Source organism: Lipotes vexillifer, unplaced genomic scaffold (assembly GCF_000442215.2).
Source record: "Lipotes vexillifer unplaced genomic scaffold, Lipotes_vexillifer_v1.1 scaffold426, whole genome shotgun sequence".
NCBI classification, from domain to species: Eukaryota; Metazoa; Chordata; class Mammalia; order Artiodactyla; family Lipotidae; genus Lipotes; species Lipotes vexillifer.
Genome location: NW_006779491.1, coordinates 1,480,706 through 1,500,951, shown reverse-complemented (window position 1 = coordinate 1,500,951; position 20,246 = coordinate 1,480,706). Strand labels below are relative to the sequence as shown.

General features: G+C 55.7%; 2 protein-coding genes across 3 annotated transcripts in view; both read left to right on the top strand.

The window, feature by feature from the left end:
- The window catches only part of SETD1A (SET domain containing 1A, histone lysine methyltransferase), a 22,826-nt gene extending 7,184 nt beyond the window's left edge, over positions 1–15,642 (top strand). The window contains exons 9-20 of the mRNA XM_007452703.1: positions 1–659; positions 1,182–1,358; positions 1,493–1,580; positions 2,290–2,447; positions 2,604–2,691; positions 4,542–4,880; positions 10,946–11,980; positions 12,408–12,580; positions 12,673–12,783; positions 12,965–13,084; positions 14,598–14,735; positions 14,819–15,642. The exon at positions 1–659 is cut by the window's left edge and continues 44 nt beyond it. Of these exons, the coding sequence (XP_007452765.1) occupies positions 1–659; positions 1,182–1,358; positions 1,493–1,580; positions 2,290–2,447; positions 2,604–2,691; positions 4,542–4,880; positions 10,946–11,980; positions 12,408–12,580; positions 12,673–12,783; positions 12,965–13,084; positions 14,598–14,735; positions 14,819–14,992 (3,260 nt within the window). The 3' untranslated portion in view covers positions 14,993–15,642. The remainder of the gene's footprint in view (positions 660–1,181; positions 1,359–1,492; positions 1,581–2,289; positions 2,448–2,603; positions 2,692–4,541; positions 4,881–10,945; positions 11,981–12,407; positions 12,581–12,672; positions 12,784–12,964; positions 13,085–14,597; positions 14,736–14,818) is intronic.
- Positions 15,643–16,216: 574 nt separating this feature from the next.
- HSD3B7 (hydroxy-delta-5-steroid dehydrogenase, 3 beta- and steroid delta-isomerase 7) lies at positions 16,217–19,770 on the top strand. 2 transcript variants are annotated; one of them, XM_007452701.1, is made up of 7 exons: positions 16,217–16,286; positions 16,663–16,834; positions 17,051–17,206; positions 17,504–17,612; positions 17,690–17,789; positions 18,143–18,305; positions 18,837–19,770. In XM_007452701.1, exons 2-7 carry the CDS (start codon positions 16,669–16,671, stop codon positions 19,250–19,252), a joined length of 1,110 nt encoding a protein of 369 aa, XP_007452763.1. In that variant the 5' UTR covers positions 16,217–16,286; positions 16,663–16,668; the 3' UTR covers positions 19,253–19,770. The 2 variants fall into 2 exon arrangements, with proteins under 2 accessions (XP_007452763.1, XP_007452764.1); XM_007452702.1 differs by having other exon boundaries at positions 16,262–16,286; positions 16,667–16,834; positions 18,837–19,396.
- Positions 19,771–20,246: the final 476 nt, after the last annotated feature.

Genomic DNA, 20,246 nt, shown 5'->3' with positions numbered 1-20,246 from the left:
CATACCTGGCTTCCCTTCCGCTTGCTTACCCTCCCCACCAGCCTGCCTATCTCCTCCCACCCCGACCTGATTGCCCACCGCCCCCCGAGTACCCCCCACCTCCTCCGCCACCCCCCCACATCTATGACTTTGTGAACTCCTTAGAGCTCATGGATCGACTTGGGGCTCAGTGGGGAGGGATGCCCATGTCCTTCCAGATGCAGACCCAGATGTTAACTCGGCTCCACCAACTGCGGCAGGGCAAAGGATTGACCACTGCCTCAGCTGGTCCCCCTGGTGGGGCTTTTGGGGAGGCCTTCCTCCCATTCCCACCCCCACAAGAGGCAGCCTATGGCCTACCATATGCTCTGTACACACAAGGGCAAGAAGGCCGAGGGGCATACTCCCGGGAGGCCTACCAGCTGCCTTTGCCCATGGCAGCCGAGCCCCTGCCCTCCTCCTCAGTCTCAGGAGAAGAGGTCCGGCTGCCTCCCAGGGAGGACGCAGAGCTGGCAGAGGGCAAGGCCCTGCCATCGGCAGGCACCGTGGGCCGTGTGCTGGCCACCCTAGTCCAAGAGATGAAGAGCATCATGCAGCGAGACCTCAACCGCAAGATGGTGGAGAATGTGGCCTTTGGAGCCTTTGACCAGTGGTGGGAGAGCAAGGAAGAGAAGGCCAAGGTGAGGGCCAGTGCCTGGGACTGGGGAGACCTGGGGCTCCACTGGAGGGATTAGACCTCTGATTTCTTCAGGCTACACAGCTCAGAATAGAGAAGAGAGGTGATTGGGGCAAGTGGAGAGAGAGACTGTGGGCACTCGGTGGCACGCACAGCTGGGCCCAGGGGAGTTGGGGGGCACACAGAACAGTAGAAGAAGCAGGAGTCTGAGAGTCAGAAGAGCTTTGTCTTGGTTCCACTGCTTCCTTGTGGTGGACGAAGCCCTTAAATCTCTCTGGGCATCAATCTGCAGGGTCTCCATTTGTAGCGTGGGAATAATAGTAGCAGCTTCGTAAGATTGATGGACTGAATGAGCGGACTTTCAAGAAAATGCCTGTACAGGGGCTGGTGCGAGGGAGGTGTGGCATAGATGTGTGTCAGATGGAGAAGTGAGTAGATGCATTTCTGTATTCCTGGGGCCTGGGAGTAGTTCTGAGGCAGGAGGGAGCGCCTGGGTTCTGGAGCTCGGTCCCCCTACTGCCTGCAGCCATTCCAGAATGCAGCTAAACAACAAGCCAAGGAGGAGGATAAAGAGAAGATAAAGCTCAAAGAGCCAGGCCTGCTGTCCCTGGTAGACTGGGCCAAGAGTGGGGGTACCGCTGGCATCGAAGCCTTCGCCTTTGGGTCAGGACTGCGAGGAGCCCTGCGGCTGCCTTCTTTCAAGGTACCCAGAGTTGTGATCTTGCCTAGTTGCGTGGGGAGAGGGGGTTAAGTGGGGCTTCCCTTCCTTGGAGTAAGGGTGCTTGGGAACCGTGAGTGTTTGGGTTTTAAAGGGCACCATTTCTTTTCATCTCCCAGGTAAAGCGAAAAGAGCCTTCGGAAATTTCAGAGGCCAGTGAGGAAAAGAGGCCCCGGCCTTCTACTCCAGCCGAGGAAGATGAAGATGGTGAGTGGGAGGTCAGGTGAAGCAGAAAGGAGGAAAAAGGCTGCTTCGATTCTGGTAGGAAAGCAGGAGGCAGGGATGAAGGAGTGAAGGTGTCTTGAGGGTGAGGAGCCAAGTGAAGATTTGGAACAGGTTACAGTAAAGCAGTTCTTTGAGATGTGAGAAGCTTCAGGTAGGGCTCTCCCTGGATTTTAGCTGTGGTTTTTATTTCTGGTATGCTGACGTAAGTTTTCTGTGTTTCACTTTTTCCCCATAAGAGGAATAATCGCGAGGTTAAAACAGGTTATCTACCCAAGGTTACCATCTAATGCTTAAGCGCTCTTACACCCTTCCTACCAGTTTGTCTAAGTCTGAGCTATAGGTTGACAGCTTCCGTGGCGGGAAACTTCCTTATTGAGTCTGATCTGCTTCCCTGGAGACCCGTTGGCCTTAGTACTATTTTCTTGGACCAGACATAACAAAATCGCCTCCCTCTTCCACCCATCACAGAACAAGATGAAAGATAAAATGGGTGCAGTGTGTTTAAAACTGTATAAAATGTGAAGTAAAATGTGCGGTTTTTGTTTCTCTGCTGAGCTTCAACTTCTTGTCTGTAAGATGAGGTCTATGTTGTGGGACTGTGAGAAAGATCAGTGATGGTGTGTGCAGAGCTGCTTTCACAGGATAGGGCTACTCTTGCTGATGGTAAACTGCACTACTCATCTGGGTCTAGACGCTGAGCGAGAGAAGGAGGTTGGAGAGCCAGGACGTCCGGGGACCAAGCCCCCAAAACGAGATGAAGAGCGAAGCAAGACCCACGGCAAGCACCACAAGTCCTTTGCTCTGGACAGCGAGGGGGAGGAGGCATCCCAGGAGTCCTCCTCAGAGAAGGTGAGGAGCTGAGGCACCCGGTCCCTGCCAAGAGCCTATGTCCTGAGTTCCTGCCGCCATAGCCAGCTTCTCTCTGGGCTGGAGCCCTGGTAGCTGTGTTTCCTGGAGGACCAGTTGGCCTTCTTCTATTAATTCCCCTTTGTCCCTTTACTTAAGGATGAGGAGGACGAGGAGGAAGATGAGGACGATGAAGAGCGTGAAGAAGCCATGGATGCTGCAAAGAAGGAGACAGAGGCATCAGACGGTAAGCACACAGAGTACAGTCAAATTCTGGGGAAGGAGGGACTCAGCCACCTGTCCAGCCCTTTCTGAGCCCATGTAACCTGCCTGCTGGATTGATTGGCCATCTTTGCCTTCCCCCAAAACAACTGCCTTTTAGCCCCATCCTTTGGAACCTTTGGCCCACTGTAAACAATACCCAGAACACTTCCTCCTGCTTACCTCTGAAACATGCTGTCCTCTGAAGACAACCCAGTTCAGCCCATTTATTTTCTCAAGATAAGGGGGCTGCATTCTCCTGCTGCCCCACTGTGCCTTTCCCGCTTTGGGCACTCTTCTGTTAAGGCCCAGCCACCGAGCTCTGCCTCCTTCTTCCCCTTGCTGCAGCTGCTGGCACCAGACACAGCTCTTTTCTTCAGTTGAACACCTGTCTGTTCCTCCACATTTACTGAGGCTTGAGTACACGGTTCAGTCTCTTTTATTCCTGTGCTTGGAAATAGATATCGAGCCCCTCCCGTGTGCCAGGCACCGTTCCAGGTGTTAGGGACATATCAACGACCAAGACACATGTGGTCCCTGCCTTATTGGAGCTTGTGATTGGTTAAGGGGGGGAGGCGGGGACTTGACATACAAGTGGACAAATAGTAGCACCTCAAGTAGAGATACTTGCTTTGAAGAAGATGAGCTAGCGTAACGGGGTAGGGAGTGACGGGGTCAGGGAACAGGGGAAAGGTGGACTGTTTTACATCTGATGGTGAAGGGATGCCTCCGAGAGGTGCCATTTCAGCAGAGGCCAGAATTATGAGAACGGAGATCTGAGAGCCTCTCGCTCAGGAAAGCAGAGGGCGAGGTCATCTGCTAAGAGTGAGGGGTGCAGACCCCTACACATCCACTTGGTCACCAATTCCTGTCCGTTTTACCACTTCAGTGTTTCTTGAATTTGTCACCTTCCTTGTTTCTGCTCTCCTGCCTTTCTCACTCAGAGTCTGCAGCAATTTTTTTCATTTGTTTGTTTAATTAATTAATTAATTTATTTATTTATGTCTGTGTTGGGTCTTTGTTGCTGCGCGCGGGCTTTCTCTAGTTGTGGTGAGCGGGCTTCTCATGTGATGGCTTCTCTTGTTGCAGAGCACGGGCTCTAGGCGTGCGGGCTTCAGTAGTTGTGGCACGTGGGCTCCAGTAGTTGTGGCTTGTGGGCTCTAGAGCACAGGCTCAGTAGTTGTGGCGCACGGGCTTAGTTGCTCCAGACGACATGTGGGATCTTCCCAGACCAGGGCTCGAACCCGTGTCCCCTGCACTGGCAGGCAGATTCTTAACCACTGTGCCACCAGGGAAGTCCTGAAATGCTTAATTTCTTAGAGTCCTTCCAATGTATTACCACTCCCAGAAGCATAGACCATATAGCATTTTCTAAGCTTATTTTACCCTGGAATCCCTTTTCAGAGTCTGTTGTCCAGGCAGTGTCTATAAGACCCACTTTGGGAAAAGCTTTGGTGGTTAGGGCAGGCTGCTTGCCAGTCTCCAAGGGCACCATCTTCTCTTACCTTTGACGTCCCCACTCAGCCCCCGCGTCTGCTGGGCGGACTCCTCCTTGTCCTTCGTGACTTCAGCATCTCCTTCACAGGGATGCCTTCCCTGACTTGATCAACCAGGCAGAGTCCAGGGCTTCCCTTTGCCTGTTCCACTAGCCCTTCATCCTGAAGTTTATCACACTGTGGACAGATTGGGTGCTTCTCCAACTCCTTGAGAGTAGGAATCCCCAGCACCTAGCACAGAGCCTAACACATCCCTGGTAGTGAGTCAGTGAATGAACCCACGGCTTGACCAAGTGAGGGGTCTTCTCACCTCGCCTGATTCCCCCTTCTGGATTTCCAGGCGAGGACGACGAAAGCGATTCATCCTCCAAATGTTCTCTGTATGCTGACTCAGATGGTGAGAATGATAGCACATCGGACTCCGAAAGCAGCAGCTCATCCAGCTCCTCATCTTCTTCGTCTTCTTCATCTTCTTCCTCATCGTCCTCCTCATCATCTGAGTCCTCTTCTGAAGAAGAGGAGGAAGAGGAGCAGCCAGCAGCCATACCCTCAGCACCATCGCCCCCCAGAGATGTCCCCGTGCCCCTGCCAGCACCTGCAGAGGAGCCTGAGCCAGAAAGGGTTGCAGACTCCCCAGTCACACCTCTCCCCGAACAGAAGTCTCCAGCAAGACCTGCAGGTAGGTGGTATGGAACTGTTGTTGTAGTCTTTGTGTATGTGTGTGTCTGTCTTCATGGGAGCAGTGTGGTTGACGTTTATTAATTGTATGCAGGTGTGTGGCTTTGTTGGAAAACATACAAAATTGGATGGAAGTCACTATCTCCTGTCACTCCTCCCTTGGAGACATTTATGTCCTAACACACTCAAACTGCACTGCCATAAACAATTTTCAGAGTTAGACCAGCGTGTTTGGCTACTAAAGTAAAACAGAATGATCTTTTTCCGAATAAGTTAAAGAGAGAATTCCCAACTTAGTAAATTTCTCCTACCAGTTTTTCTTAAGCCTCTTCCTTAATGTGTAGTATATACTTGATTAAATGGTCAAATTGGATAGATTACTATTAACAACATAAACTCAGAACTTAATTCTGTCTTTGCTTTCCTTTGTGGATTTGTACATTCAGTTGTTATTTTATATCACACGCGTAATGTATCTTGCTGAGTGAACTGTTCCTTCAGGCAATAGATACTTATTTATTGAATCCTTACAGTGGGTGCAAGGGATGTGATGGTATGCACAGTAGGCACTGTTTTCACAGTCATGATGCTTACGGTCTATAGGGAGAGACAGTTTAATCTTTACTTAAGAAAATCTGTGACTACAAACTGTAAGAGCCATGAAAGAAAAGTACAGGGTACTCTGAGAACCTGAGCATATCTGTGAGGAAGTCTTCTCCGCAGAAGCACCATTGGGCTGAAATCAAGCCAAAGCAGGCAGGAGGGTGTGATTAGCATGTGCAAAGGCCCCAAGGCAGAGTAAATGGCATGTTGGAAGACAAAAAAGAAAGCTAATCTTCTGGAGAGCTGAGAGTTAGGGGGAGCTGGGGTGGCCTAAACTGGAGAGATTAGCAAGGGCTGGATCATGCAAAATGAGTAGGCCACACTAGGAATTTGGGCTTTATCTTGAGGGCAGTGGAATGCCATCAGAGGACTGACATGGTTGTATTTGTGTTTTGAAAAGATGCAGTGCAGAGAAAACTTGGAGAGGGGCCAGAGTTTGTGCAGGGAGATTAAGAGGCTCTTGCAGGAAGTAAGGCAAGCAATGGTGGTAACTTGGAGTAGGTTGCTCTTATGGTGGAATTAACTCAGTTTTCAAGTTATCCTTCAAAGATACATGTGGCCTTCCAGAGATCTCCCTCGAACATTATTGAGAATCCATAGTCTGAGATAGGCACTGAGCACAGGAAGACCTCCTAGCACTGAGGCGTTCTGTTCTGGCCCAGAACCCATGAGAGAAGGAGTCGAGGTTCTGATTAATCCTAAGACACATCTCAGTCTCTCCGAAGTCCATCGGTGGCAGAAGAGGGGACAGCAATCTCAGTACTCTTTCGAAATTTTCAGGGTAGGAAGAAAAAGTGGGATGTGATCAGATTTGCATTTCAGAAAGATCATTCTAGCAGGAGGGGGAGGGATGTGGAAGAGGTGAGGAGGGAGGTGGGGCAGCTCATGAGACGGTTTGAAAGGATGCAGGTAAGCGAAGGGCCTGAACCAAAGCCAGGGTGGTTACAGTGAGGTGCAGGGAGTGGAAGTGGGGATGAGGGTTTCAGAGAAATTTAGGACATAGAACCACTTGGTTAAACTACTTACCAGGAAAGGAAATTCGAGAACCAGAATTAGGAAGAAGGCTGATGCATTTAATTGGGGTTAAGTTTCGTGTCCCTCTGGGACCTTCAAGTAGAAACAGTCAGTGGGCTGTTGGATCAATAGATCTGAAGCTCTACACCTGAAACTACCACAACATTGTTAATCAACTATATTCCAATATAAAAAGTTTTTAAAAAAAAGATTGAAGCTCTAGAAAACAGTAGGCTGGAAATGCGATAGGTATTTGAAAGTATGGGTGTGAATACACTTGTGTATACCTTGGAAGGATGTATGGAATGAGAGAAGGGGGCCAGAGCCTTAATTGTCTTACAAGAGATAGGGGGGCAGAGTGGAGCCAGAGGAGGCTGAAAAGGAGTGATCAGAGAGGTGGAAGGAAACCAGGGAGCTCGGGTTTTCAAAAGGAGGGAGTGGCCTGTATTGGAAGGCCACAAAAGGAAAAGCATCTGTTGGATTTGTCAGTTAGGAGGTCACTGGTGACCTTATCAATTTCAGTAGCATGGCTCAAGTTAGGGGGTGTTAAGGAGTGAGGGCAGGTGATAGATAACCAGTCTTTTGGAAGGGTAAGCTACTCTTGTGAAAGAAGACAGTTGAGGGGTGGTACTTAATGATATTAGTTAACGTTAATTGAGTAGATCCCATGCGCCAGCCCTAGCACGTCGCAAAGTTGCAAGTTTCACTTTCTCATTTACTCCTCACAGCATCTCTGCTACTCCCATTTTACAGGTGAGGAATTTGAGGCTTAGTGAGTTGTTCAAGGTTACCCAACTGGAATTGGAGAGACAGCAAGAAAATGCAGGGTTGGTGGAGGGTTAGCTTTTCACAGTACGTGAGACTGGAGTGTGTTCATACACTGAAGGGACGAGGGAGCTGGTGGATGGACCAGGAGAGAGAGGAATACTTGATGGAGCAGCACACCTAGGGGGGATGGACCCTCTAGGTCGGATGCAGATCTCTCCGTAAATGGGGAAGCAGGGAGTTGTGGGGTTTCAGCCGAAGGCCTCCTTTTCCTCTCTTCAATAGGAAGGCAGGACATTTCTGAGCATGAGGGGGCATGAGTGGAGTAGAAGCCTGGAGTATGAGGAGGGTGGGGAGTGAGGATGAAAGCTGACTAGGATCGCCAGCAACTCAGAAGCCCTGCTGAGGCCAGGGGTTGGGGTGAAGGAGGAGAGAAGGCAGGTGGTTGGGTGGATTCCAGGTTAGGGGTCTACAGGGTGGAAGTGGTGGAAGACTGTGGAAAGTAGCGTGAAAGGAGAGAACAAAGCAAGGGCCGCTGTGGTCTGGGCACGACCCAGAATGAAGTTAATTTAGGGGGAGAGTGATGGGCTAGAGGGCGGGGCGATAGAGGATGGGAAATTGAACAGGTACAGTGGGGTGAACTGAAAGGACCTGGGGAACTGTGGTCAGAGTGTCACCGTCCAACGTGGAGAGGGTGACAAGGTCGGGTGTGTGACTGGTGGACGGTAGCTGAGGATGAGTGAATGTGAGAATCTGGCAAACAGGTGGGCTATCAGAGTCCCTTAGGTAGATGGCAGAGGTGGGAGGGGAGAGGAAAATTAAGGCCGGTCCCTTGGCTTTTAGAGAATGGTAGGGAAAACCGAGCTACCAAGGACACAACTGGATAGAGGCCTGTGTGGCCCAATGGCAGGAGCCTAGGAGAGGGCTTGTCTGGTAGATCCCAGGGACAGGGGCCTGGACACCTTTAGGACTTGCTCTTCTTCTGTCTTCCCCTCTGATTCATCCTTCTGTCCTGCAAATAGTCTTCCTCTGCTTCTCCATTCCATCAGAGGATGTCTGCCCCCACAGACAGACTCCCGCTCCTGTCTTTTTTTTTTTAAGATTTATTTTTATTTATTTATTTATTTTGGCTGCACCGGGTCTTAGTTGTGGCACGTGGGATCTTCATTGCGGCATGCGGGATCTTTTACTTGTGGCATGCGGTCTTAGTTGTGGCATGAGGGCTTCTTAGTTGCAGCATGTGGACTCTTAGTTGCGGCATGCGTGTGGGATCTAGTTCCCCGACCAGGGTTCGAACCCCGGCCTCCTGCATTGGGAGTGTGGAGTCTTACCCACTGGACCACCAGGAAGTCCCACCCCCTCCTATCTTAGAAACTTATCCTCAAGGAAGTTTCTGGTTGGGCTGGCTTGGGTCATTTAGCCATCAGTTAATGATGGCCAGGGGGCAGGGAGGGAGTGGGGTAGGTAGGTCATGCCGTAGAAACAGTGGCTTCTGGGAGTTGTGTAGACTGGTCAGGTAACCTGAAAGTTGCCTCCCTAAATGATGAAAGGCCCTGCCAGCTTTCCTTCAGGACGAGGAGCAAAAGGGAAGTCTGTGGGAAGAAACTGAGCCGGGGGTGGCGGGGTGGAATTTGTTCTCAAGGGCCAGGCTTCCAGAGGGCCCAGTGGGCTAGGTTGGGAGGATGGATCAGAGGAGAGGTCCGCCCCAAAGCGCTGGAGAGGGGAGGATGTGAGAGGACTCCTAGGACCTGGGGGACCTGGGACCTCACTAGCTTCAGAGCGTGGGTTACTCCTGGCTGAGAGCCTAAGGGTATCCAGACCCTCGGGAGACAGGAAGCTGAGGGTGTGTCAGTTGAGGCAGTGGACACATGTTGATCACTGCCTGCTCAGGCCAGGCCTGGTGCTGGCTGCCCTTTAGCTCTGTGAGTGGTAGGGCCAGACCTGTAGCCGCTGAGTCCCAGGCTAGGAGGTCCAAAGCAGCGCGGGGCAGTAGGTAAGATCCCGAACTCAACCCAGGCTGCCCTGGGATGCAGGTCTTGTTCTGTCACTTGCTAGCTGGGTGACTTTGGGCAGGTTATCAGCCTCTCTCTGCCTTGACTTTCGTATCTGTAAGAAGGCATTAATAATAGTACTCACTTCATAGGGTCGTTATGAGAATTAAGTGAGTACTTACTGTATCTGAAAGGCTTGGATTGGTGCTTAGCACAAAATTCTAGCTGTTAATCTGCTGCAGCCAATTTGAAGATGGCAGTTGAGAACCACCAGCCTTCTGGTTCTGAGAGGAAGATGTTAACCAATGTCTGAGGAAACTGGGGAAGTCTTTACAAAGGTGGTGTCATTGAGCTGGGTCCAAAAGCTGCGTGTGGGCTTTCTGGATGGGCGAAAGGAGAGAGGCATTCCGAACAAAGGGAACCATGTGAGCAAAGGGAACCATGTGAGCAAAGGGAACCATGTGAGCAAAGGGAACCATGTGAGCAAAGGGAACCATGTGAGCAAAGGGCCGGGGGCCTGAAAGGCCATGCCTGCTTGACTGGCTAAAACCTAGGATGAGAGGGCAAGGCTGTGGACCAGTCATGGGGATGGGTCAGGTCTGCAGGACAGGGTTGGGCCCTGGGGAAAGGGCTATGCATGCCTTGAGCAATGTTCAGATCCCAGCACTCAGCAGCAGGCCTGGGGGTGTCCACAGAGGGAGGATGTGCTCCCTGTCCCTGTTAGCTGGGGAGAGACAGCACTGCCTGCTCCTCATCCTTGGGACCTCAGCTTCACCCTCAGCTTCTTTTTATTTATTTATTTATTTTTGGCTGCGTTGGGTCTTTGTTGCTGCTTGCGGGCTTTCTCTAGTTGCGGCGAGCAGAGGCTACTCTTCGTTGCGGTGCGTGGGCTTCTTATTGCGGTGGCTTCTCTTGTTGCAGAGCACGGGCTCTAGGTGCGCAGCCTTCAGTACTTGCGTCACGCGGGCTCAGTAGTTGTGGCTCGCATGCTCAGTAGTTGTGGCTCGTGAGCTCTATAGTGCAGGCTCAGTCTTTGTGGCACACGGGCTTAGTTGCTCCGCGGCATGTGAGACCTTGCTGGAACAGGGATTGAACCCATGACCCCTGCATTGGCAGGCGTATTCTTATCCACTGCACCACCAGGGAAGTCCCACCCTCAGCTTCTTGAGGGGAAACTTCCTGACCCCTTTCTCACTTGGGCAGGTCCACAGTGCAATTTTATAAAATAGTTTAATGAAAAGATTCAGTTTCTTACATTGTATCTTTTTCACCTCACTGAACAAAGAATATTGTTTGTAGTCAAAATAATGGATGCTTTAATTCAGATCTGGACAACTGCATCCTGGTTATAAAATGCAGCTGACAAAAGGTCGTCTGATCTCTGTGTCTAGTTGTTGGATGTGGTTCTGTCACTGCCAGTCTTGGTAAAAAGACGAGAGTCCAAGTGTTTGTTTCCTTTGAGCCCCTACCCCCGCCCTTCAGAGATCAGGCTGCACATGTGTTTCATGTGATTGTCTCCATTGGACTAGAAGTTCTGTGAGGGCAGGAGTGTCTGTGGGGAGCTGAGGAGTGAGGGCAGCTGGGGTGTGGACTCCCCAGGGAGGCTGGCCAGGTTCTTGCCGGTAGCGAATCTGTGATGACGTTCGGCCGAGAAGCTGACCCTCTCCTTTTCACTGTGTGCTTCCCTCCCCAGGTTTCACGGAGGAACCGCCCCCCAGTGTGCCCCAGCCAACCCCAGAGCCACCGGCTGGACCCCTGGCCCCTGCCCCCCGTCCCGACGAGCGCCCCTCCTCTCCCATCCCCCTCCTGCCCCCACCCAAGAAACGCCGGAAAACCGTCTCCTTCTCTGCGGTGGAGGAGGTGCCGGCCCCAGAGCCTCCCCCCGCTGCCCCACTGCAGGTCAAGTCTCCCGGCCCCGCCTCCCGCAAAGTCCCCCGGGCCGTGGAGCGGACCATTCGCAACCTGCCCCTGGACCACGCGTCTCTGGTCAAGAGCTGGCCCGAGGAGGTGTCCCGAGGAGGCCGGAGCCGGGCTGGAGGCCGATGCCGCTCCACCGAGGAAGAGGAGGCTGAGCCAGGGACAGAAGTGGACCTGGCTGTGCTGGCCGACCTGGCTCTGACCCCAGCCCGACGCGGGCTGCCTGCCGTGCCCACTGGCGATGACTCAGAGGCCACAGAGACATTGGACGAGGTGGACCGCCCGGGCCCCCTGCTCAGCCACATCCTCCTGGAGCACAACTACGCCCTGGCCGTCAAGCCGCCACCCTCCACGCCGGCCCCTCGGCCCCTGGAGCCAGTTCCTGCCCCTGCAGCCCTCTTCAGCTCCCCGGCAGATGAGGTCCTGGAGGCCCCTGAGGTGGTGGTGGCTGAGGCAGAGGAGCCAAAGCAGCAGCAGCAGCAGCAAGAGGATGGGGAGGAGGAGGAGGAGGAGTCGGAGTCATCGGAGAGCAGCAGCAGCAGCAGCAGCAGCGACGGCGAGGGGGCCACCCGGCGGCGCAGCCTCCGCTCCCACACCCGGCCCCGGCGGCCGCCCCCGCCGCCCCCTCCCCCGCCCCCCCCCACCTTCGAGCCCCGCAGCGAGTTTGAGCAGATGACCATCCTGTATGACATTTGGAACTCGGGCCTGGACTTGGAGGACATGGGCTACCTGCGGCTCACATACGAGCGGCTGCTGCAGCAGACTAGTGGGGCTGACTGGCTTAACGACACCCACTGGGTCCATCACACCAATATCCTGAGCCCCGGAGGCTGGCCTTCTCAGGACAGGGAGGCAGGCCCGGGGGGGCGGGGGGGGCTTCCCTGCCGTCGCTCAGCCAGGCACTGTCCTCCTGAGATTGTTCCTAGGTTCTGCACTGGCCTCCTTCCCTGTCCAGTTCTCTGCCACGTTCAGCTTAGGTATTTATTTCTCCCCTGGCTACCAAGCCACCATTGCTCTCTGTTTCGTGCCTCTTTTCTGCCTCCCAGAGATTTTGTGGCAGGAAAGGTGGGGTCTAAGACTTACTTCTCTCCACCTCTCTGTCCTCACACTGAGTATGCTCAGGATCTCCAGCTAAGGTCAGTCGCCCTTTCCTTGGGCTGGGACTGCGGGGGAGAGAGGAGCGGAGCCCCAGGGATCTGGCTGGTGAGGACCCCGTTCTCTTCCTTAACACCCTGCACTCACCAACCTGAGCACTCCGAAACGCAAGCGGCGGCCCCAGGATGGGCCCCGCGAGCACCAAACAGGCTCGGCCCGCAGCGAAGGCTACTACCCCATCAGCAAGAAGGAGAAGGACAGGTACCTGGACGTGTGCCCCGTCTCGGCCCGGCAGCTGGAGGGAGCGGACACTCAGGTGAGGCTCTGCCCTGGTACCTGCCCACTGGTGGCATCTTCTTCCCATTAGTTCTCCTGTCACTTACCTCCTCCCTGGCCTGCACCTCACAGGGGACTAACCGTGTGCTTTCGGAGCGCCGTTCTGAGCAGCGTCGGCTCCTGAGCGCCATCGGCACCTCCGCCATCATGGACAGTGACCTGCTGAAGTTAAACCAGCTCAAGGTGAGGAGTGGGGACTGAGGAGGGAAGGGGCGCCACTGGAAGACAGCGTTGTGGAGCCTCCTAGGGGTGGGCCGGCGGCGAGTGGCCAGAACACCCTCCTGCCCAGGAGGTCTGAGGAGAGGCAAGCAGCAGCTAGGTTGAGGGGGACGTCCAGCAGCGCAGTCTGCCTTCCGCCCTCTAGTTCCGGAAGAAGAAGCTCCGATTCGGCCGGAGCCGGATCCACGAGTGGGGTCTCTTTGCCATGGAACCCATCGCAGCTGACGAGATGGTCATCGAATACGTGGGTCAGAACATCCGCCAGGTGAGGCCCCACGCCCAGCCCCTGCCTGACCTGACGGCAGCCCGGGATGCCAACATGAGAACCACCTGGCCCTCGGTGTCCCTCCTGGCTCTGAGACTTAGCCACTGAAACCTGCTTTTCTTTTTTTTCCCTTCCTTCCTTCAACAACTATTAATGGGTACTAGTAAACTAGATGTTAATGATCCAGCAAGAAACATAAGGATGGTGTTGGGTTGATACGAAAGGCGGTGTTCAGGGAGGCGGGAGCACAGTGATGTCTAAACCAGGGGCTGAAGGATGCTGAGCAACTCCCAGGTCCGGGTGAGGGAGGGTGCCCTCCACTGTAGGACGGCACATGCAAAGGTCTGGATGCAGGATGGTCTTAGGGCAAGGAGGTCAGTATGGCCACTTGGAAAAACTAGGGCCAGTGGCAGCAACGTGAGGCTGGAGGGGGCCGGGGGGGGGCGGGCCGGACGCTGCGGAGCTTGGGAGCCACGTTAAAGAGTTTGGACCGATGGTGAGAAGAGAAAAGTTGCTGCAAAGCGTTAAGCAGGAGAGGACTTTGGAGGTTAGCAAGCTCCATCTGACTGCAGCGTGCAGAGAGAATTGGAGGCTGAGACGGCAGGGTGGGGCTGTTGCAGAGATCCTGGCCGAAGGCAGGGGTGGCTTGGACTAGGCAGTGGGTCCAAGGTAGCTGGCAGGACCAGGCAACGAGTTGGTTCTGGGGAATGAGGGCGAGGGCCGAGGCGAGATGGTTTCTTGGTGCTGCCTTTAGCAGCTGGGAGTAGGTAGGGCTGCCAGTGAGATAGGGAGCGAGGAGGAGCGGATGTGTGGTCAAGATGAGCTCCTGTCAGGACATGTGAAGTTGCAGTGACCAGGGGACATCTACCGGGTGTCGCCCAGCAGTTCCACTGAGGTGGATTTGGCTGGAGATGGAAGTTTGGGAGGAGTTCCCGCCACTTAGCTGGCAGTTGAAGCCCTGGAAGAGAGTGAGTTCACCCAAGGGGAGTGTGCAGAGGGTTTATCGTCCTGTTTTCTCTGAAATGAGGTCCTCCCTCTACCCAAGAATGTGGGCCCTGGCGTGGACAGCAGCAGCTGTGGGTGCCTGTTTTCGAGAGGGTCCTGGGAGAAGGAATGAGTAGGATTCAGTCCGTGAAACGACCACTGTCATCTCAGGAACAGACCCAGTCCCCACGGGCTCTCCTGTGGGCCAGGCAGACACTCCAGGAGGAGACAGTGACCGCTTCTCCTGCCCAGTGGCCAGTGCAGACTTCCCTGGGGTCCTGTGGGTGACTGTCATAACAGCAGCCAAAGGTATTGGGAGGTGGGGGTCCTGGAAGCAGTCAGGAGTCAGCGCCTTGGGGTAGCGGGTGCCAGAGGGAGAGCTGTGGATCCAGGACAGGCCAGTGAGGCTCCCAGTGTGGCAGCTGGGAGACTGTCCGGACCCCCCATCACAGGGGCTGGTGGGGTCAGGCCTAGCCCGGCAGGAAGCTGAGGGGAAGCCCCCTGACCATCGCACCCTGTCCTCTATTAGATGGTGGCCGACATGCGGGAGAAGCGCTACGTGCAAGAGGGCATTGGCAGCAGCTACCTGTTCCGGGTGGACCACGACACCATCATCGACGCCACCAAGTGTGGCAACCTGGCGAGGTTCATCAATCACTGCTGCACGGTGCGCAGGGGGCCGGGTTGTGGGGGAGTGGACGGGGCAGGAGCCAAGAGGGCGGCGTGACTCACGCTGCCCTCTTCCTGTAGCCCAACTGCTATGCCAAGGTGATCACCATTGAGTCCCAGAAGAAGATCGTGATCTACTCCAAGCAGCCCATCGGCGTGGATGAGGAGATCACCTATGACTACAAGTTCCCGCTGGAGGACAACAAGATCCCTTGTCTGTGTGGCACCGAGAGCTGCCGCGGCTCCCTCAACTGAGGTGGGGCAGGACTGGTGCCCTCACCCCTATTTATTCCCCTTGGTGCCCTGAGCTCCCAGCCCACCCAGCCTTAGTGGGCTCAGCAGGGCCCACACGCCCCATCTCCAAATGTGGGGTTGGGGGGCCCCGAGCCTAGCGAGGGAGCCTCAGTCCCTTGAGGCAACTTCCGCTTCCCTTGCCCCTGCCCACCCAGCCCGATTTTTTTTCTTTGCGGAGAAGAAGCTGTAAATGTTTTGTAGCTGCCAGCAGCTGTTTCCTGTGGAAACCTGGGGTGCCGGCCTGTACAGATCCTGTCCTCGGGGGGACTGCGTAGCCCCCTTGCTTTGTGTTAATGGGGACTTCCCCTCTGTGCCCTGCGTGCACCCCTCCCCAGTTTAGGGGTCTCTAGGGGCAGTGGCCATGTTCTCCCCCTGGAGGGGGGCCCTGCGCCCCCAGTCCTGGGGACTCTGTGCCTGGAACCCTGCCTCGTCTTCTGTTCCTGCCAGACCCTGTGGGTCACCCTCCCACCCTGGTGTCTGGAAGCTCTGGCTTCGCCAGGCCAGGATGGTGGGGGGGCGGGCCCTTCCTGTTGGGCTGGACTGTACATATGTTAATAGCGCGAACCCAACGCCACATTTTTATAATTGTGATTAAACTTTATTGTACAAAAGGGCTTTGTCAGTATCTTTGGGGAAGAGCAGGGTGGGATGAGGGTTGAGGACAGAGGGTGGGGCAGGTGAAGACAGGGAAATAGGTGGCCTGATGTTTGGGGTGGGTAGAGGGGCTTTCGGGCAAGATCCCAGACCTGCAGACTCAGCCACCATCACTCTGGGCCAGCAGACAGGCTGCAAGAGCCATCCAGAAATCCCCCGCCAAGGCCAGCCAGAGTGGGGCCAAGGTCAGGCCTCCCTTCCCTTCCCAGAACCACAGCTGCTGCTGGGCTTCTGGCCTCCTGGGAAATCCAGCAAGAGGGAAAGGCTGATATCATGCACCGGGAGTGAGGTCACCCTGCCTGCTCCATTCTGTGGCTGAAACCCCCTACTCAGCACCCACCTGGCAGGCTCTGGCTCCCCCACCCCTCTTGCCCAAGTTTTGCTGGAACCAGATGCCAGTGCAGCCCAGAGCGGCCACCAGAGGGTGCCCTGTGGCAAGAGTGTGGGGGGCGGAGAGGTGGAGGCTGGGCTGGTCTCTGTTGCTGGAATGGGCCGGGAGGGAGGAGGAGCAAGCGGAAGGGGACGGTGTGTCGCTGGCCCAGGAGCCTGCAGAAGACGGCCTCCGGTGGCCGGTTTGGGTGGCCTGGGGCTGTGGCTGCAGGTAGGCAGTGGTGATGCCGGGGCCCGGGGGTCCCTTCCCCCAAACCCAGCTCTCTTCGCCTTCCTCTACCCTGCCTCCCCAGCTCCCTGCCAACCACCCTTCGTTTTCTGTCCCAGAACCTCTCCCTCCAACTCAAACCCTGACCCCTTCCTGCAGGCCAAGCCCTCCCCCTTATCTCGGTAACTGCAGCCAGCAGGGCCAGAGGGCAGGTAGCCTGGCCACTGCACCGACAGCTACAGCCTCCAGAAACAGCTCTGGCCCCTGGGTCACTGCTCCAGGCCACTCAGCCAGGGGCCCCTCCTAGGAGTCACGGGACCGCTGGTGCTGGGGCGGTGGGTGGCTGACAACCCAGGTGCGCCAGTGTCTCTTTCCCCAGCCAGGCATGGCAGACTCTGCACAAGCCCAGAAGCTGGTGTACCTGGTCACTGGTGGCTGTGGCTTCCTGGGGGAACATGTGGTCCGCATGCTGCTGCAGCAGGAACCCCAGCTCCGTGAGCTGCGCATCTTTGACCTACACCTGGGTCCCTGGCTGGAGGAGCTGAAGACAGGTGACTGGTGGGGACGGGGTGGGGGTGGGGGCGGGGGAGGGTGTGGACTCCCTTCCTTGTGGAAAAGATGATGCCTGTTATGTTCTCCATTGCGAATGGATAGGATGAATGAGTCACACTGGGAAAGTGTGGCTCCCAAGGGTGTGGGCCGAATCCAGCAGCTGGCTGACGGCCTCAGCTCTGACATTGCTTCTGGCTGCCCCTACCCACTCCCAGGGCCCGTGCAGGTGACTGCCATCCAGGGGGACGTGACCCAGGCCCACGAGGTGGCAGCAGCTGTGGCCGGAGCCCACGTGGTCATCCACACAGCTGGGCTGGTGGACGTGTTTGGAAAAACCAGTCCTGAGACCATCCATGAGGTCAACGTGCAGGGTGAGATGCTCCCTACCTGTTCTGACAATGTCCTCAATACTCCCTGGCACATGGCCTGATCTTGGTTGCTTGTTTCCTGCCCCCCTCTTTGACCTTGACCTCTGTGATTCTCCTGTGACAATCTGTCCTGTGGACACTTCTGCCCCTGTCATGGCAGGCCAGCCTTCACTGACCCGCTGTGGTTCTCCCTGGGCCTGGGGAAAGAAGGCGCGTGCCCTCATCCAGCTTTGTGATGGGGAGGGAAAGACGCAGAGGGGGAGGAAGCTTCAGCTTCGGTACACTCCCGCCTTCCCCCAGGCACGCGGAATGTGATTGAGGCTTGTGTGCAGACTGGAACACGCTTCCTGGTCTACACAAGCAGCATGGAAGTTGTGGGTCCCAACATCAAAGGCCAGCCCTTTTACAGGTGAGCTGAGGTTCCCCTAATACTTCAAGGGCCCCATCTCCCCTCAGCATTAAGAATCTTCCCTCTCCCCCGACTAGGGGCAATGAGAATACCCCATACGAAGCAGTACACAGACACCCCTATCCTTGCAGCAAGGCCCTAGCTGAGCAGCTCGTCCTGGAAGCCAATGGGAGGAAGGTGAGCCTGGAGAAGATGAGATGCGGGAGACGGGGGTGGAAAGGGCTGCCAGGCAGAGGCAGAGCCAGGGCCTGGGGGCTCCTCTTTTTCTTTCCCCTTTTGGCCGCACTGCATGGCATGCGGGATCTTAGTTCCCCCACCAGGGGGTCGAACCCCAGCCCCCTGCGGTGGAAGGGCAGAGTCTTAAGCACTGGACCACCAGGGCAGCCCCTGGTTTTTTGTTTGTTCGTTTCTTACTGTGGGCTCCTTTGCATCCTGCCCTGGATTCCTTCCATCTCCAGCTTGAGGAGATCAGGGCAGAGGGCAAACCACTGGGTCCTAGGTCTTAGCAGGGCCTTGCCTTTTGCCCCCAGGTCCTCGGGGGATTGCCCCTCGTGACATGTGCCCTGCGTCCCACCGGTATCTACGGCGAAGGCCACCAGATCATGAGGGACTTCTACCACCAGGGCCTGCGCCTGGGGGGTCGGCTCTTCCGGGCCATTCCAGCCTCTGTGGAGCATGGCCGGGTCTACGTGGGTGAGGCCCGGGCTAGGCGTTGGGGGAGGCTAAAAGAACAGGGCAGGACCCACATGGTTCTGGGGCAAGGGGGTGTTCTATACTCTGGCTAAAAAAGGATGGTCTATACATGGGCCAGAGCAGACTATGATATGTGGGCATCGTCTGCAGGGGCCACAGACAAAACAGTGTCCATGCCAGTTGGGAAGGCTGAGATCGATACCGTGTCATAGGCTGAGGAAAGGGTTGCAGTTTTGTGAGCAGCATCTTCCCAGGAGAGGAGAGGGGGAGCATCTACCCAGGACTGACAGGAGAAGGAATAACATCCATATAGGCTGGCCTGGGAGAGTAAATGGCTACAGGGGCCTGGAAGAAAGCAGCCTTCAGCAGGGCTGTAGTTATGTGGGCAGCATCTACATGGGCCCAAGGACAGGGTGGCTTGTCCATGCCCTGGCCCAGAAGAGAGCAGTATCTACATGGTTGCAAGGGCATTCAAGGACATATCCGCCCCCGGTTCTCTCCTCGGCACCCCCTCTCCCCTGCTACCCACAGGTAACGTGGCCTGGATGCACGTGCTGGTGGCCCGGGAGCTAGAGCACCGAGCTGCACTCATGGGTGGCCAGGTGTACTTCTGCTATGACAACTCACCCTACAAGAGCTATGAGGACTTCAACATGGAGTTCCTGGGCCCCTGTGGACTCCGGCTGGTGGGCACCCGCCCACTGTTGCCCTACTGGCTGCTGTTGTTTCTGGCTGCCCTCAATGTCCTGCTGCAGTGGCTGCTGAGGCCGCTGCTGCTCTATGCGCCCCTGCTCAACCCCTACACGCTGGCTATGGCCAACACCACCTTCACCGTCAGCACCGACAAGGCTCGGCGCCATTTTGGCTATGAGCCCCTGTTCTCCTGGGAGGAGAGCAGGACCCGCACCATCCGCTGGGTGCAGGCCGTGGAGGGCTCAGCCCGGTGATGGTGGAGCTGGGCCTGGAGGCCAGCATGGCACAGCCATCCAGGTCCAGAGCCCTCAGACCCTGGTGGGGAGGGAAGGCTGCATTCTAGAGCCGGAGGAGGAGGGGTCTGGTGCCAGACTGGCTGTCCTGTAGCTCTCCACATTGTTAATTCATGAGCCTTGAGCCTGTGTCCCAATACCCCTCAGTTCTAGGGCAGGGTTTTGGAGCAAGTGTGTCTTCACTCTCAACCCAGGCCTGACGGCTGGTTGGCGAGGGTCTGATTCCCCTGACGTTCTCCACGGTCCCATCCCATTTCTGGCTTTTCAAGCAGGAAGTGGGTAGAAGTTCCACCGGGCCTCGTGCTGGACCTCGGATATCCAGGTGTGATCCTCAGACCCGGGTTCAGAGTGAAGATGCTTTCTGGCTCCTCCCACCACCTTTGTCCCTCCTTGGGGTTCATAGTCCCATTATTTTAAAACATTTATTAACCCTTGGACATTTATCTTTTAATTCTCTTCAACGAAGGCTGAGGAAATCTGTGTATTTTCACCTCTTGCCGCCCCTCTACCCAAATCAGTTCCTGCAGCACTGTTTGATCTCTGCCTGAGGATGCCCCAGTAATGCTGTACCAGTACAAGCCCTGGATTAAAACTCCTTCTCCGAGCCTGTGTCCATCCACCTGTCCAGCTCCCACACCCGCCTCCCACCATGTCTCCCACTCCCCACGGCGCCCGTCCCGTGTGGGGACAGAAGGAAGTGAGCACACAGCACGCCCGCTGTTGGATTGGTTGCTATTTCTCCCGTCCCACGGGGCCCGACCCGGCCCGGGGTGGGGGTGAGGGGCTCTGGGGACAGGACATGCAGGGCTGGGGGGGGACAGAATTTTCCTGTGTTTTATCCATTTGCAACTTGGTCACCAATAGAGAGAAATGGGACTCTGAGGGCTAACAGGAGAGGGTGGCCTGGCTCTGGGCCCCCAGCCAGGCCCCAGGAGTCCTGTTCCCTCCGGGGAGG

What these genes read in the sequence shown, in the direction of transcription:
- HSD3B7 (XM_007452701.1), top strand. Translation starts at nt 16,669, where the DNA reads ATGGCAGACTCTGCACAAGCCCAGAAGCTGGTGTACCTGGTCACTGGT. An exon ending in GCTGGAGGAGCTGAAGACAG is followed by an intron (nt 16,835 to 17,050) that starts GTGACTGGTGGG and finishes ACCCACTCCCAG; the next exon opens with GGCCCGTGCAGGTGACTGCC. An exon ending in AAAGGCCAGCCCTTTTACAG is followed by an intron (nt 17,613 to 17,689) that starts GTGAGCTGAGGT and finishes TCCCCCGACTAG; the next exon opens with GGGCAATGAGAATACCCCAT.